Raw genomic sequence first — 18,699 nt, 5'->3', positions numbered from 1 at the left:
GACACCATAATCTAGAATCCTAAGGGCCACGGTGGACTTTTGTTCAGGATTATGCCCTCGTATGTTTCGTGCATCAAATTGATAGTTAAATTTAGGGTTTATACGACAAAGCTCTACAATAACCCGCTTGACCAAGTGCTGTGGCATTCGATATCGACGTCGAAAATCCTGATCAGAATAGAGTCAGTAGACACTTCTATTAACAAAATAATCACGTATCATTTGTGACCTTCCTCTCAAAATCTCCATATGCATATTTTTCTCAATATAGCTCCTGGTTCTCGATCTCGCAGAACTTTCCTGATGTATAATTGTAGCATTGCTTTGGTTTTGGATCTCCATCTTCTGAATCTGCATCCATTTGTTCCAGCTGCTGCATAAACGCTTTTTATTGATGGAAAAATGTTTCCGCTAATAATTGAGCTTCCTCATTTCCCATACCAGGATCCATAACGAATGAAACAAAGAGAGATATCTAATAAATTAGAATTTTTCTTTTTTGGACAATAGAAAATGGAATGTGTTTGAGTGTGTTTAAAATAGGTGGATTGAGTGTGTTTACGTTGGTGTAGAACAAAATATATCCAGTGGAAGAGCCAACCCATGGAAAGCATAGGAAGTTTCCGACCCTACCGGGTTGGCTCCCAAGCCTAACTTTGCTATTCTTAGGCCATTTTTTTCATATACCAAACCTATTCTTTTCCTTTTTCCTACCCTTAACTATTTTTTCCTCCCATAAGCAAATTTATAGTTCCGCTTAGCTGTTGGGGTTGGTGAAATAGTAGTCGTTGGCCTACAGCCAATCCCGGGATGACCGACCCCGTACGGTACGTTCGGCTTATTCTGCTTCGATAGACCATCTTTCCACTGCACAAAACGCAGTTTGGCCATGGCCATCCATCTGACACCACAAACAAGTTTATTCATAGTTCCATTGAAATTGCTCTAATATGTCAATCGAAATCACAAAGTCAAATATTCCGAAAACTAAGCCAAAATTTTCTGATGAAAGAAAAAGCAAAAGGATTATAAATCGACCATATACCTTCGTTTTTCTTGTTGGTTTCAAAAATGTCGGTGGCGATGAGTATTAAAATTCTTGTACACGGTACACCAATGATTAAAGTTTGAATTTAGTTTTAGAGTGGTTTTTTTTACAATAGTGGTTTAGCACATGATTTTCTGCTAGATCAACACAAGAATATACACAACATATGTGTTACTGTTAACTTAACAATGTTACATGTGATAAAGATAAAGGAGGTCTGGGGATAAAGAATCTAATGATGAATATTGCACTCATCATGAAGTGGTTGTGGCGTTTTGGATGTGAAAAAACGTCTCTTTGGAGGACAATTGTGGCAAAGAAGCACGGTGAAGATCCTCTTGGGTGGTCTACTAAGACGCAAAAATCAGCTTATGGTTGTAGTATTTGGAAAGGAGTATGCAAGTTTGACGAGGACTTTAAGTCCAATTACATGATGCAGGTAGGTGATGGAAATCACACTAGTTTTTGGAATGATATATGGATCTCCAATATTCCTTTGAGAGTTCAATTTCCAGCAACTTATGCAATTTCAGGATCGAAAAGCGCAGTGGTTGCAGAGGTTAGAGTTTTTGAAAGTGGCATGGTCAGTTGGAATTTAGATATATCTAGAAGAGTTTACGATGGGATCATTACAGAATTAACTTCTTTACTCCTTTTACTTGAAAACTTTCAATCTAATAGCACTACAACGGATTCAGATAAGAGAATTTGGTTGGGTGAAAAAGCTAATGGAATCTTTTCAGTAAAGTCGTGTTACAATTGGGTCCACAAATCAGCTCCTCATCCTCCAAGATTTATCCCTAAAAAGAGGATTTGGTCGTGTAACTGACCAACAAAAGCAAGTTTTTTTATGTGGGCTGCAGGTTATGAAAAAATTTCTATGCAAGACTTAATGGGTAGAAGAGGATGGCATGAAGAGTGGGTAAATCATTGTTATCTATGTGTACAAGATGGGAAGTCCGTCAATCATCTTCTCATTCATTGCAAGGTAGCGTGGGAAGTTTGGTGTTTTTTTCTTTAAGGAGTGGTCGTTTAAATGGGTAACTCCACCGAACTTGTTAACTCTTATCATTTCTTGGCCTCTTCGTGCTAATACTGCAAGGAAATCAATGGTTCTAAAAGTTCTTTCTGCTGCGGTTTTATGGTGTCTTTGGGATGAGAGAAACATGAGAGCTTTTCAAAATACTAGTAAGGATGAATACGGCATCATCAACTCTGTTAAGCTCACTGTGGCATACTGGTTCCATAACAGGGGTGTGTTTCGAGGCATTTCTATGGAACAATTTGCTATTAGTTAGAAGGAAGTTTTGTTTCAACCACCATGAGCTTGTTGTTTGAAGTTTAAAGGAGTTTGTTGAGTTTTTTTTTCGTTTTGGTTTTCTACCTTGTTTTTTGGAGGCGGGTTGTGTTGGTTCTATGGCTTTGTTTCTTTTGAGGTTGTTACTCGGTGGCTTTTCCTCTTTTTCTCTTTTTTTCGGTCAGTTTTGGTTAGTCCATAATTCATGTACCCAATCATTTCATGTATAAAATTTTTAATTTACTGATAAAAAAAAAAGACAATGTTAGTTTCTGCCATTTAAGTATTCTACTATTAGTTTTGTGTTTATACGGCTAAGGGTAGTCGCATATTCATATAAAATGAATTTGGTTGTTAAAAACTCCTATCTAAATGGGTTGTAGACTTGTAGCAGTGCATTGTGGTTGGTAATGCATTAGGTGGCATGCCCCATTCAGCCATTGCTACCGCCGCTAAAGTTTATATGCTTCAATAAAATATGGAAACTGTTGAGTCGAACTGTCGAAGAGTCATTTTTCAGATTGAAAAATAAAAAAAAACTAGAAGGAATTCAAAGTTCGAAACTCTAATATGTATATTCCTAAACAAAGGTCGGTAATAGTAACGTGAAAGAGTACTGAGTTCATGGCGCATGAAACATTTTTCTAATTCCTAACTATTTGACACTGGATATGAACTTTAACCTAACTATTGCAAGAGCCATTGCGCATAAGCAGAATCAACAGTTCCCTTTGCAGTCTTGCAGAACAACATCTACTATTGTTTTTGCGGTTTGTTTTTGGATTTAGTGTCCAAAACAAATTAAACTGATGAAGTTTTGGAGAAAATAATTACTAACCAAGCAAAATCCAAAGTATTTTTCTATTCGAGCTCTAGTACTCATCTTCTAAGTTAGTATTCATCTGCGACGGACCCGGCGGCAGACCGCATGTCCAGAACTACTGTAAATACTTTCAGACAGCTCCAAATCCATTGCAAACTGTCACTGAGGTGTTGGCTTTCGCCTGGTAACCTAACTTTCCGTCCGGTTTGACGATCTCATCTCATTGACCATTTTTACCAGTTTAAATTAATAATTGAAAGGAAAAAATAAATAAAAATCTTGTTCAGTTATTTTAAAATGGGTTACGTGTGTAGTTCCCCCATAAATGCACGTTCACATTATCAAATCCAGTTGTATATAACCAAAGAATCGATTATTTAAGTCAGCTACCGGCCACCATAAGCTTAGCTTATAGTATAATCGGTTACCTTTGAATTTTTTGATTGCCAAATTTACCCTAAATCAAAAACTATCGCTGTAAAGTAAATTTTGTCTAAAAACAACGTAACGCGAAATATCCCACAAATTCCAAAATCCACCGCATGGCATAATCCAAACCAATCCAGGAAAATGTGCATGGGAATTGGGATAGAGGAAGAGGACAATCTGGGAAATATGACCGAAAAAAGTATTAAACAACTTCATTAAATATTTCTTGCCTTGCTAGCTTTTGCTGGACTCATATATTAACAGACTTCTCACTGTTTAGAATCAAGAAATAATTCCAAGTTTTCTTTCTGCTACAATTCTCCTCTATTTTTCATGGTTTTCAGACCATGAGCATTCGAAATTCTCCAACCTTACCACTTGCTTTCTTATTCATTCTCGTCATAATTCAGCTTCCATCTTTCAGTTATAGCTATAGAACGCAAAACAAAAAAGAACCAACCATACAAGTAGAAGAGTCGAATAGATATCTATGGCGCTTATCAACGGAAATTTCTCCTGCCAGAAGGTACAGAAGGAACGACAGCATGCGTCTATTATATGGAGTTTTTAGACGATCGGAACCCTCTCGACCAAATCCACTTCATAATTGATCAGAGCTTTTTTCTGTCATTAAAGCTCCAGAGTTCAATTTGTATGGCATGGCTCTTCAATGCAAGCTTTCATACCTTATGTAATAGAGTTTTTCTATTGTTTTCCTCTTCTTCATAGATGTGTGTAGCGTGTATACAGAGGGATATTAATGTGTGTTCTATTTATTGCCGTGTAATAAATAAGTTGTCTGTTGCTCAGCAGCACAGGTCAGTTTGTCCGAAAGGAATCCCTAGCTAGGTCTCTCTTACGAGTAAGGCTCGAAAGTCATGACCTTAAAAGCCGTTACATTAGACAACCGATCCTTCACATCAGACTACTGTGCAACATCAGGTTGTCAGAGATGCCAAAAGACTCCACATATGTGAATATAAATTAAAAATCAGAAGACCGAGCAAAAAAAAGAAATCGGAGGTAATCAACAACAACAAATGCTACCATTGAACAGTATCATCCTCTTCAATTTCAGAATATCCAGACCGACTGACCGAGAACCTCATCTTAGGGTAAGAAGCAACCACGCCCCCGACTAGCAAGCAATGCCTCATGATATGACTCATACACGCCAAACATACTTATAAAGTTCTTTTAAAAGAAGAGATAATTACAAAAATTGATGTGGGAGATGTCAGTGTAATATAATGGTAAAGTTATCATGTGATGTTACCCATGATCTAAGTTGGAAATATCAACATAACGGTAAAGTTATCATGTGATGTTACCGATGATTTAAGTTGGAAATTATCAACCAATGTAGTAAAATTTTGGATATCGATCCCGGCCGAGACATGTTGACGGATCTGTCTGAGTAAAATTTCGATGTTACTATTCCTAATTTTTTATACTTCTATAGATAAGTCATCCGAGGTTTAAGACTAACTTGAATTCTCCCTTATTATTATGACAACCGATGGAAAATCAAATCGTTAGGGCTATTTTTGATTATTTGTTTTTAATTAAATTTCCATACTACACCTAGACTTACTAACTTGTCTCAGTGGAATCTCGGTGGTCTTACCGAGTCTTTCGGCTCTCGGCTCGCAATCTCGTCTCGCCGAGGTTAAAAGATTCATCTACCTTTAGTGTTGGTCGATATTGGTTTCATATATAACTGCCAACACTAAATCTTTTATCGATCTAAAAAGGAAATTACTATTTACCAGTGTGTGTTTTGATGAAAACCAAAAGTAGCTTAGCATATACTCCCTCCATCCCACTATTAATTGACCTGTTTACTTTTAGATTTTGTCCCATAATAAATGACCTATATCACTAAACAATGAGATATTTCTTAAATTATCCATTTAATTGATAATAATAAATATAAGAAATATGCATAATTTGATAGGCATGTTTATATTCGTTATTTAGGTGTTTTAAAATGCTTTTCAATTGTATGAAGTTTGCGAACATCCGTGGTGTAGTTTGAGAGATAAATCATTTTAAAATTTCACTAGTTATTATCCATAAGGTTATAATTGTAAAAAAATTGCTTAAAAGTACTCTTTTCCCTTGCTTGCCTTACAAACTTGAACTAGGTCAATTAATAATGGGTTGGAGGGAGTAAAACATTTTTTCGACTACCATTATGGACATGGTTGAACATTAAAAGGGAAGAGAAAGGGGGAATCTCGAGGAGAGGTGCGATTTACAAATCGGCGCCTCCGTGAGTTGGCTTAGTTTTCATAACTCTTTCAAAATTGGGGATTGTGATAAGATGAGTACTGGAAGATAGATAAATCAGGATAATGGAGAGAACAAGTAGAGAGCATTATTTGGAACAGGGAAGTAGGCCTAGCGTGCTAGAAAGGAAGAGGAGGAGTGGAACCAGTTTCGATAACAGGAAATGGGCTATATAGCCAAAAACACAAGTTTTCTGGGCCATATGGACTGGTAGAAGTTTCGTCTGGGTCAAATGGACAGTTCAACTTTTTAATTGAAACTGACCCAATTACCCTTTTGTAACTGCACGTTCTCCGTCTCCTCAACAAAACCACGTTCTCCTTCTCTCTTCAGATGAAAACCGCCAACATCCTTCTTCTTCATCTTCTCACAAACTAGAAGAGGAACAAATTCGTCCACTGTTTCCCTAAACCAAAAACCATCAGAAATCGATTTCCTCCACCGTCTCCTAACCATCAACAGTAGCAGATTCATCAGAAACCATCCGAAAATCAGTTTCCTGCAATACTTGTTATGCATAACTGCTTATGCAATAAAAGCAACTATGTATTGCTTTATCATGAACTTTGCACTAAGCCAACAAAGGTATTGCTTTAGTATCCGTCCTTTACGTATGCAAATAAGTTTAATTTCATGATATCCACGCAATAGGTTGCATGCATATGTCGTACTTTTGAGCAAAATATTATCATAACACATTGGCACATCGTAAACAAAGACAAAAACGAAGGAACATAAAAAGCGAGATGACGTGAAACATTGCACCCCTTAAACCATACTACTCTAATTAGGAGATATAGGATCGTCAAACGAGAACCTTTCCGGGATTGTGAATTTTGATTCCCGTGCTACTAGTTGACCCCCATTTTTACACAGGATATTTATGAATGCAATCCTCCCAAGGATTACCCTTGGGACATGATTTCACATTTTTAAGTGCGACCCAGACTGCACTATTACACTTAAACCCACTTCCTAATGCAATCTGCCAGACACGGTCGTTCTTGCACATCCTTCCTTTAGCCTCCATGTAGGCCAACTCATACCAAATTGAGCTTGATGACGTGTTTCCAAATCGATGAAGAGTCATTCGTGAAGGTTCAACATGAGCAGGCGAAAGATTTAGGTTATTTTCCATTTCATCGACTATTGCTCTTCCACCAGCATGTATACAGAAATGCTCAAATGCAAGTTTGAAATCAGGAATGTAAGTCTTTATTTTCGGGTTCTTGCACAACTTCTTAATCACCATAGCAGTGATAAAACGAAGTTGTTCGCTGATTGGAAGGACGAGAGGACCTAAAGTGGTGATGTTGGTCTTTAGTGCCAGTCCTGCAATTTCCATGAGACTTTTGCATAGGGCGACACCAACTTTACCAGCTTCGTCATCATCCTGCCTTACACATGTAAATGCTTCGTCGTTTGAACCAAAATGGGTTCTCACAATATGAACTAATTTGTACTTGGCTTGTCGCTTGTCTTGAAATTTGTTGGAGAGAAGAATCGCAGCTCCGCCTACACGAAATAGACAATTAGTTACCATCATGGATTTGTTGTTTCCATCGTACGCCGATAGAGTAAGGTTCTCTGTGCTCAAGACAATTGCATACGTGTCTCGATGAGCCTGTAGTAAATCCTTGGCAAGATCAATTGCTATGACTCCAGCACTGCAGCCCATCCCTCCCAAACTAAAACTCTTAATATTACTTCTCAGTTTATATTTGTTAATGATCATGGAGGAAAGCGATGGGACATGATTAAACAAACTGCAATTTACCACAAGAATACCAATGTCCTCAGGTTTAACATTAGTATTTGAGAAAAGAATATCCAGAGCTCCAAACATAACTTCCTCCGTCTCTTTTCTTCCCATCGCCAAACATCGGTCTGGTGGATGGCAATGCAAGCCTTCTGGAACACAAGTTTCTTCACCTAGTCCAGATCGCTCGAGAATCTTTTGTTGGAATACAATAGATGAGGCACTCTGGTTGCTATAACGCTGAACACGGTCAATGAGTAATTCAAATGAAACTTGAAGATGACTAGGTGGGCGATAACAGGAAAAATCAACTAGATAGACAGTTCGAGGCCGTTTCATCATGTAAACTGATAAACCAGAAACGATACCCGCACAAATTGTAGCACTGACAAGATTGAACTTGGCTATGTGATAATACCAAAGCTTATACACATACTCACGATTCTCTGAACTGACTTCAAAGAAAAATACAGCGATAAAAGGAATAAGAAACAGAATTAGCAGATGACTAATCAAGTAATGGTAAGCCAACTGGACATATTTAAAATTAATACTTTTTGTGGAATATGATGGCGACCTCTGATTTCCGCTAGCAGGAATGCTGCCATTATCATCTGTTGTCATGTTGTTTCAACTTTTTAAGAACCAAGAATGCGCACTAAGTAAATGCCAGAATGAAAAAAATGCCCGTGATGTATGTAGTAGTGTATGAACGCTGAGGATATGTATGTCTCCTTAATGACTACCAAGGGGATTTTATTGTACCACCTTGGCCCTTCAGTATAACATGTATTCCCTGCAGCCATTAAATTTCTGTACGAATTTTACTTAAATTTGCTTAAGTAGTCTCTTTATTTCCTTATTAACGTTTTTCTTTAATGGCTGTCTGGAAATCCATGTATTAACTAGATGAAATCTCTGCAACGTCTTCTTTACTTTTCTTTAAGTTAGCCCTTTCTTGCTACTTGAATTAGCTTAATTTTTCCATGTTCTTATCTGGACCATGAACTCATAAATGGTAGGACTGAATGGTAATGGCCCCCATGACCTCGTCAGTAATGGTAGGACTGAATGGTAACATGGAGTTTTTAAATAAAAAAATGTCAGGGAAATTAAACACAAGGTTTCAGCACCAGCCAACTACTAACAGTCACAGTGGTGAGCAGTGAATGGATTTGGCCAAATCTGCAATTAAATAGCACAGCTAGCCAAGGCTGATAATTCTTAGATGTCGGCTTCAGTATTCCACTGTAATAGAGGGTTTGTTCAGCTGTGTAATGTACTATACGTACATTGCAATGTCCGTAGTCAGACGTCTTCTTCTTTGTCTCTAGTAGTAATTTTTCTTTCAATCAAACGAACGTTTTGAGGGGGATGTGGTTGTTTGCAAAGAAAGAAAGAAGACAGTTTCATGTGTACGTAGTCAGACTTCTTCTTCTTCTTTTTCTTTGCCTCTAGTAGTAATTTTGAGTTGGTTTTCAGTCAGTTGATTGTAACAAACAAGTGCTACGTGCACATGGTGATTCCCCCTCAATGGATTGGCCTTCAAATAAGGAAGGTTGAGGTGCATGTCAGTCATCTACTTTGTCAAACCCTTCTTTATTTTTCATCACATAAATGTACTCGATCCTCATTCTTCCATCCTGTTTTATTGGACCAGTAGTGGGATAAATACATACTGGGAATGAAAGACAGAGTTGGGACATATGTACGATAATAATAATAATTCCGTTGATGGCAGAACCCTCATTTGAAAAATTTTGATTGTATTTTTAAGGTTGTAATCTGCGTTTTAGTGTAAGCAAATTCTAAATTTAGCTAACAACAACACTCAGACTCTATAATAGTTATGGTCTATCCAGTCGCATTTACATTTGTCTAATGGCAACATCCAACCGACAAGGGCTACTAACTCTCTCTTTCTGTATTCAGCAGGGTTGTAAATATGTGGATAGGATGGGTAGACATGATGGTATGATGGTTACAGTAACACTCAGACTTCAAGTTTGGGAGACGGAACATAGCAAGATGATCGACTTAATATTTCAAAGATTTTACTACATACATTGCATTTCATGCAGTATTATTAGCCACAAACAGAACAAAAAGGAAGATACAGTTAGCTGAAAGAGAGTCAGGAGACCGTGTTCATATTTCAGCTCTGCTCTGACAAGCTTTGTATCTTCTCCATAAGGGTTTCAATCCTCTGATGAATAAAACACAAAAAACACCATAAATCACCAAGGCATTGGTGGAAAAATAAATAAATGAATACATGAGAAGTAAGCGAAAACCAAATGATATCAGCCATTTGAGCCGATTAAGATAATAAGACAAAAGTTTTGGGTAATAGTTATGGACTATACATTAATCCGAACAATCGGTATTTCGTAAAGACAGAAGAAAAGCTTACCTTAATGGACTGCGTAACATCATCCAGCTTAAATAATACCAAATCAGATAATGTGCCTCCGAAATCCTTCAACAAATACCATAAGAACCAGTCACATAGCTATATTGTTAGAGAAAAAGATAAACTAAATAACAGATACAGGTGAAGGGTTAACTAAGTGGAAAAAAGGGTAAAGGACTTGTAACTGTAATCCAATTATATTGTACTGTCCACATAGATGCTTAACAAGAATACAAGATTATACTGCGTGTGAAGAACAAATAACACCTTTACTTGAAACGGCGATGTAATAAGACCACCACGCATTGAGGTACTTTCTCTCTCCCACTGATCAGTTGAAAATTTCCGACCTCTACCAACTAGTATGAGCTTTGAAGCTTCTGCCACGATAACCTAGATGCCACATATACAACTTAAAGCAATTTTTAAAATCTTAACAAATCGCAAGACTGTTATCATATTGGAAGGGGGATAGATTTTCTTGGCCCCAGCAAACATATTGCAGTCTGTAAGAAAAGTAGTTTCGAGTTACCTTTCTCAAATACCCTGGATTAGAGATGCCTTGAACCTGTAATTCATCTACAGGTGTTGCTCTTCCACGGGAAATGCTTTCAATTCTAAATGTATGAAGTCCATATGCTGATTGCAAGCAACCTAGCTAGAAATCATTTATCATGAGATCTCAACAAATCGATGCAGAGTATATGTTTTCTTGCTTTGTTATTTGGTACACAAGTATAAAGTCATACTCAGTTCAAAGCACCACAAACCAAGTAGAAAACTTATGAAAATACCTTGTTCGATAATAATGCCAATCACTAGAGTAAGAGGAACGCGCTTCTCGACTTTTGCAACTCCCAAAATGGAAGAAAGAACGGTCTCGTAACCTTTGCAAAATATAATTCCTTAGCATGGAGATGACACTAGGAATTCTCTAACAGCAATAAAATGAAGAAGCCAGAAAAACTAGTACCTTGTAAACTATTTCATTAGGTGTAATATATAACCGTCGTGAGGAGAAATCTTTACGCAGCACATATCTTCTGACAGGTATATATAGAAGCATGATAAGACCAACTCCCCACGCTAAAACCAACAGCAATGATATTAGTACCCATATAACTGAGTCATACTGTATATAATTTCTTGCAAGGTCTTCAAAGGAGGCTTCATAAAGAACCTGCCCTGAAATTTCTGCTTCATCATCTTCTAACTCTGATGCAGGACCTTCTAGTAAAAGTTCATTTGGTCGAGCATAGCCACGTATATCAATTGCATGACCCGACAACATCACTTCAGTCTTTAACAAAACAATTTAGCCTTCTGCCCAACAAAGCAAATTAGGATTCATCACTATAAGTGCAACGCCTGATTCAAGTCTGCAGAGAATTAGTTTAACATGAAGCCATCCATGATCCAATAAAGAGGTTTTAATCATCTTATCAATGCTCATAAACCTAGTTCGTCACAATGATGGAGCGGTTTCCATAAGCTACTTTACTACTATGTACATCATTTAGATTAAATCAGACTAGAAGATACTACCAAACATTGACCGAATCGTTACGATTCCAAATCAACCAACTAAACGATCACCCTAAAGCGTAAATCAAATGTTTGTGCCCCATGTTACCTATTTTCGACAGGTAAATTTCAATGGATCAAATTGGGTCTAAAACCAAAACATGCTTCTGATTATGCTGCCACCCACATTATGTACAATTAGTCTCTAAAGCTCAGGTGTGTGTGTGGTGTTTCTAGTTAGCTCATTGTTAGACCTTAGAAACAAACAGAACCTCGTTACATGATTACATCCATATGAATTTCCCAATACAAATAAGGATCAACTAGCAGAAGATAATCAAAACCCACAATTTTTTTCCCTCCAGAACATATAATTTCTTAAAAGAAGGCATTTTCCATAGATTAAACCATCAAGAGAAATGAAATTTTATGAAATATGAATAAGGAATGATGAGATTTTACCTCAGAGATCTTTGATTCCTTTAAAGGGTTTGTTTAAATCATTATGAGGAATGATTTAGTGGATGACAAAACCCTAATTTCAGATTTGTGGTTGTAATTTGCGTTTTACTGTAAGCAAATTCTAAACTTAGGTAACAACAACCAGTCTATTCATTTCTGATGATGATATACCGTATACGATTATTAGAGTTTCTAATAGACTTTAAGTATGGTCTATTATCTTTCTATTTGCATTTGTTTAATGGTAACACCTAGCTGATAAGGGCTACAACTGTATTCATTTTTTTTTTGTTTTCCACATTTTCATCATGGTTTTAAAATCGTACACTTGACGCTAGATTCTGTTTTGAGCGGGAATTGAAAACCCCAGCTCCCACTCCCCTGTAGTAGGCTGAACTAGTGTGCCACACACTTTGTTCTTTTTTACAATAATTAGATTTTTTTTTTTCTGAAGCATAATAATTAGATTTATATAAATATTATTTTCCTAAATTTTATAATTACTAGTTACGAATAGTTTATTTATAAGAAAACATTCGTTTTAAGCATCAACCATGAATTGACGCTTCACACTTCAATATACGCGTCGTTTCCTAAAAATGAAAAACGATTCACGCTTCGCTTCACGCTTTCAATAGAAAGCGTTGCACTAACCGCGAATTAAATATAAAAATATAAACGAGAAACAATAAACAGGTAAACCACGATACACCTTATGAATGAGATATAATGTGATGTTGGACACACATGTGTTGCCTCTTTAAAATCTTAACAAGAAAAATCCGGAAAGATAAAACCTCGGCAAAGAAAAAAGAACATAACGCGATAAGTCTAAAACTGCAACATAGGCATAAGAGTCTCCGCATAAACTAACCCCAAGTAGATCTACAGGAACCTAGAAATATTTTGTTCTCCTTTGATATCCAATGAGAAGTCTTGTAATACTAGAATTATATAAGAGTCCATAAACAAGTTGCGAAAAAAGAGCACCTCAGCTCGTGATAGAATTATCAAGATTGATTCTTGCACACTTCTGGTCACCTCAAGAATGGTAAAAGTGTCACATCGGTGTATCCAGAATAGGGGGTACTTCTACTGATTGCAGATGACATTTGGAGCATTTTCATACTTTTATTCTTCGAGCAATGGTGATTTTTGCAAGATATTAATGTCGTTGTTGCAAACTGAAAGGCCGAAACAAGCATGTCATATCCAACAATCATAAGAAGCCGTCGTTTCCAAAACCACGGTTGGTTTTGTATAGTGGCCCTTATCCTGACCCTGCCAAGCATACGAACATCCGTGGCACACCCAATGCATGCAATCAAGGCTACTTCACATTCCAGGAAAGCCCATCTCCTTATTCTCAGCTAGTAGTCAATTGACATCACATTGCGTGGGTTGTAAAAAACGTGAACCAAAATGGTTGACTACAGTTTCGCAAAACAATTTGAGATTATCAAATGCAATTGTTTTAGCCATACGTATATACTCATCATAAGCATCTGCAGACACCATAATCTAGAATCCTAAGGGCCGGTGGCCTTTGTTCAGATTATGCCCTCGTATGTTTCGTGCATCAAATTGATAGTTAAATTTAGGGTTTATACGACAAAGCTCTACAATAACCCGCTGACCAAGTGATGTGCATTCGGTACGACGTCGAAAATCCTGATCAGAATAGAGTCAGTAGACACTTCTATTAACAAAATAATCACGTATCATTTGTGACCTTCCTCTCGAAATCTCCATATGTATTTTTCTCAATATAGCTCCTGGTTCTGATCTCGCAGAACTTTCCCGATGTATACTTGTAGCATTGCATTGGTTTGGATCTCCATCTTCTGAATCTGCATCCATTTGTTCCAGCTGCTGCATAACGCTTTTTATTGATGGAAAAATGTTTGCTAATAATTGAGCTTCCTCATTTCCCATACCAGGATCCATAACGAATGAAACAAAGAGAGATATCTAATAAATTAGAATTTTTTTTTTTGTACAATAGAAAATGGAATGTGTTTGAGTGTGTTTAAAATAGGTGGATTGAGTGTGTTTACGTTGGTGTAAACAAATATATCCAATGGAAGATCCAACCCATGGAAAGATAGGAAGTTTCCGACCCTACCGGGTTGGCTCCCAAGCCTAACTTTGCTATTCTTAGGCCATTTTTTTCATATACCAAACCTATTTTTTCCTTTTCCTACCCTTAACTATTTTTTCCTCCCATAAGCAAATTTATAGTTCCGCTTAGCTGTTGGGTTGGTGAAATAGTAGCGTTGGCCTACAGCCAATCCCGGGATGACCGACCCCGTACGGTACGTTCGGCTTATTCTGCTTCGATAGACCATCTTTCCACTGCAGAAAACGCAGTTTGGCCATGCCATCCATCTGACACCACAAACAAGTTTATTCCATAGTTCCATTGAAATTGCTCTAATATGTCAATCGAAACACAAAGTCAAATATTCCGAAAACTAAGCCAAAATTTTGATGAAAGAAAAAGCAAAAGGATTATAAATCGACCATATACCTTCGTTTTTCTGTTGGTTTCAAAAATGTTGGTGGCGATGAGTATTAAAATTCTTGTACACGGTACACCATTAATTAAAGTTTGAATTTAGTTTTAGAGTGGTTTTTTTTACAATAGTGGTTTAGCACATGATTTTCTGCTAGATCAACACAAGAATATACACAATACGTGTTACTGTTAACTTAACAATGTTACATGTGATAAAGATAAAGGAGGTCTAGGGGTAAAGAATCTAATGATGAATATTGCACTCATCATGAAGTGGTTGTGGCGTTTCGGATGTGAAAAAACGACTCTTTGGAGGACAATTGTGGCAAGAAGCACGATAAGATCCTCTTGGGTGGTCTACTAAGACGCAAAAATCAGCTTATGGTTGTAGTATTTGGAAAGGAGTATGCAAGTTTGATGAGGACTTTAAGTCCAATTACATGATGCAGGTAGGTGATGAAATCACACTAGTTTTTGGAATGATATATGGATCTCCAATATTCCTTTGAGAGTTCAATTTCCAGCAACTTATGCAATTTCAGGATCGAAAAGCGCAGTGGTGCAGAGGTTAGAGTTTTTGAAAGTGGCATGGTCAGTTGGAATTTAGATATATAGAAGAGTTTACGATGGGGTCATTACAGAATTAACTTCTTTACTCCTTTTACTTGAAACTTTCAATCTAATAGCACTACAACGGATTCAGATAAGAGAATTTGGTTGGGTGAAAAAGCTAATGGAATCTTTTCAGTAAAGTCGTGTTACAATTGGCTCCACAAATCAGCTCCTCATCCTCCAAGATTTATCCCTAAAAAGAGGATTTGGTCGTGTAACTGGCCAACAAAAGCAAGTTTTTTTATGTGGGCTGCAGGTTATGAAAAATTTCTATGCAAGACTTAATGGGTAGAAGAGGATGGCATGAAGAGTGGGTAAATCATTGTTATCTATGTGTACAAGATGGGAAGTCCGTCAATCATCTTCTCATTCATTGCAAGGTAGCGTGGGAAGTTTGGTGTTTTTTTCTTTAAGGAGTGGTCGTTTAAATGGGTAACTCCACCGAACTTGTTAACTCTTATCATTTCTTGGCCTCTTCGTGCTAATACTGCAAGGAAATCAATGGTTCTAAAAGTTCTTTCTGCTGCGGTTTTATGGTGTCTTTGGGATGAGAGAAACATGAGAGCTTTTCAAAATACTAGTAAGGATGAATACGGCATCATCAACTCTGTTAAGCTCACTGTGGCATACTGGTTCCATAACAGGGGTGTGTTTCGAGGCATTTCTATGGAACAATTTGCTATTAGTTAGAAGGAAGTTTTGTTTCAACCACCATGAGCTTGTTGTTTGAAGTTTAAAGGAGTTTGTTGAGTTTTTTTTTCGTTTTGGTTTTCTACCTTGTTTTTTGGAGGCGGGTTGTGTTGGTTCTATGGCTTTGTTTCTTTTGAGGTTGTTACTCGGTGGCTTTTCCTCTTTTTCTCTTTTTTTCGGTCAGTTTTGGTTAGTCCATAATTCATGTACCCAATCATTTCATGTATAAAATTTTTAATTTACTGATAAAAAAAAAAGACAATGTTAGTTTCTGCCATTTAAGTATTCTACTATTAGTTTTGTGTTTATACGGCTAAGGGTAGTCGCATATTCATATAAAATGAATTTGGTTGTTAAAAACTCCTATCTAAATGGGTTGTAGACTTGTAAGTGCATTGTGGTTGGTAATGCATTAGGTGGCATGCCCCATTCAGCCATTGCTACCGCCGCTAAAGTTTATATGCTTCAATAAAATATGGAAACTGTTGAGTCGAACTGTCGAAGAGTCATTTTTCAGATTGAAAAATAAAAAAAACACTAGAAGGAATTCAAAGTTCGAAACTCTAATATGTATATTCCTAAACAAAGGTCGGTAATAGTAACGTGAAAGAGTACTGAGTTCATGGCGCATGAAACATTTTTCTAATTCCTAACTATTTGACACTGGATATGAACTTTAACCTAACTATTGCAAGAGCCATTGCGCATAAGCAGAATCAACAGTTCCCTTTGCAGTCTTGCAGAACAACATCTACTATTGTTTTTGCGGTTTGTTTTTGGATTTAGTGTCCAAAACAAATTAAACTGATGAAGTTTTGGAGAAAATAATTACTAACCAAGCAAAATCCAAAGTATTTTTCTATTCGAGCTCTAGTACTCATCTTCTAAGTTAGTATTCATCTGCGACGGACCCGGCGGCAGACCGCATGTCCAGAACTACTGTAAATACTTTCAGACAGCTCCAAATCCATTGCAAACTGTCACTGAGGTGTTGGCTTTCGCCTGGTAACCTAACTTTCCGTCCGGTTTGACGATCTCATCTCATTGACCATTTTTACCAGTTTAAATTAATAATTGAAAGGAAAAAATAAATAAAAATCTTGTTCAGTTATTTTAAAATGGGTTACGTGTGTAGTTCCCCCATAAATGCACGTTCACATTATCAAATCCAGTTGTATATAACCAAAGAATCGATTATTTAAGTCAGCTACCGGCCACCATAAGCTTAGCTTATAGTATAATCGGTTACCTTTGAATTTTTTGATTGCCAAATTTACCCTAAATCAAAAACTATCGCTGTAAAGTAAATTTTGTCTAAAAACAACGTAACGCGAAATATCCCACAAATTCCAAAATCCACCGCATGGCATAATCCAAACCAATCCAGGAAAATGTGCATGGGAATTGGGATAGAGGAAGAGGACAATCTGGGAAATATGACCGAAAAAAGTATTAAACAACTTCATTAAATATTTCTTGCCTTGCTAGCTTTTGCTGGACTCATATATTAACAGACTTCTCACTGTTTAGAATCAAGAAATAATTCCAAGTTTTCTTTCTGCTACAATTCTCCTCTATTTTTCATGGTTTTCAGACCATGAGCATTCGAAATTCTCCAACCTTACCACTTGCTTTCTTATTCATTCTCGTCATAATTCAGCTTCCATCTTTCAGTTATAGCTATAGAACGCAAAACAAAAAAGAACCAACCATACAAGTAGAAGAGTCGAATAGATATCTATGGCGCTTATCAACGGAAATTTCTCCTGCCAGAAGGTACAGAAGGAACGACAGCATGCGTCTATTATATGGAGTTTTTAGACGATCGGAACCCTCTCGACCAAATCCACTTCATAATTGATCAGAGCTTTTTTCTGTCATTAAAGCTCCAGAGTTCAATTTGTATGGCATGGCTCTTCAATGCAAGCTTTCATACCTTATGTAATAGAGTTTTTCTATGTTTTCCTCTTCTTCATAGATGTGTGTAGCGTGTATACAGAGGGATATTAATGTGTGTTCTATTTATTGCCGTGTAATAAATAAGTTGTCTGTTGCTCAGCAGCACAGGTCAGTTTGTCCGAAAGGAATCCCTAGCTAGGTCTCTCTTACGAGTAAGGCTCGAAAGTCATGACCTTAAAAGCCGTTACATTAGACAACCGATCCTTCACATCAGACTACTGTGCAACATCAGGTTGTCAGAGATGCCAAAAGACTCCACATATGTGAATAAATTAAAAATCAGAAGACCGAGCAAAAAAAAGAAATCGGAGGTAATCAACAACAACAAATGCTACCATTGAACAGTATCATCCTCTTCAATTTCAGAATATCCAGACCGACTGACCGAGAACCTCATCTTAGGGTAAGAAGCAACCACGCCCCCGACTAGCAAGCAATGCCTCATGATATGACTCATACACGCCAAACATACTTATAAAGTTCTTTTAAAAAGAAGAGATAATTACAAAAATTGATGTGGGAGATGTCAGTGTAATATAATGGTAAAGTTATCATGTGATGTTACCCATGATCTAAGTTGGAAATATCAACATAACGGTAAAGTTATCATGTGATGTTACCGATGATTTAAGTTGGAAATTATCAACCAATGTAGTAAAATTTTGGATATCGATCCCGGCCGAGACATGTTGACGGATCTGTCTGAGTAAAATTTCGATGTTACTATTCCTAATTTTTTATACTTCTATAGATAAGTCATCCGAGGTTTAAGACTAACTTGAATTCTCCCTTATTATTATGACAACCGATGGAAAATCAAATCGTTAGGGCTATTTTTGATTATTTGTTTTTAATTAAATTTCCATACTACAC

At 36.9% G+C, this 18,699-nt stretch overlaps 1 protein-coding gene and 1 long non-coding RNA gene across 3 annotated transcripts; both read right to left on the bottom strand.

Annotated features, from left to right (window-relative positions):
- Positions 1-6,757: 6,757 nt before the first annotated feature.
- Positions 6,758-8,272, bottom strand: LOC113305222 (3-ketoacyl-CoA synthase 4-like). The gene has a single exon (XM_026554305.1). It carries the CDS (start codon positions 8,270-8,272, stop codon positions 6,758-6,760), a length of 1,515 nt encoding a protein of 504 aa, XP_026410090.1.
- A 2,065-nt stretch (positions 8,273-10,337) lies between these two features.
- On the bottom strand, positions 10,338-12,206 carry LOC113305958. Of its 2 annotated transcripts, none has more exons than XR_003338570.1 (5): positions 12,048-12,206; positions 11,035-11,440; positions 10,856-10,948; positions 10,594-10,715; positions 10,338-10,454 (listed from the first exon to the last, which is right to left on the bottom strand). It is a non-coding gene; the product is annotated as an uncharacterized LOC113305958 (long non-coding RNA). The 2 variants fall into 2 exon arrangements; XR_003338569.1 differs by having other exon boundaries at positions 11,035-11,384.
- Between the last annotated feature and the right edge of the window lie 6,493 nt (positions 12,207-18,699).

This window comes from Papaver somniferum, chromosome 8 (assembly GCF_003573695.1).
Source record: "Papaver somniferum cultivar HN1 chromosome 8, ASM357369v1, whole genome shotgun sequence".
In the NCBI taxonomy this organism is placed as follows: Eukaryota; Viridiplantae; Streptophyta; class Magnoliopsida; order Ranunculales; family Papaveraceae; genus Papaver; species Papaver somniferum.
Note: the sequence above shows the minus strand (reverse complement) of the source record. Positions and strands in the feature narration are given on the sequence as shown.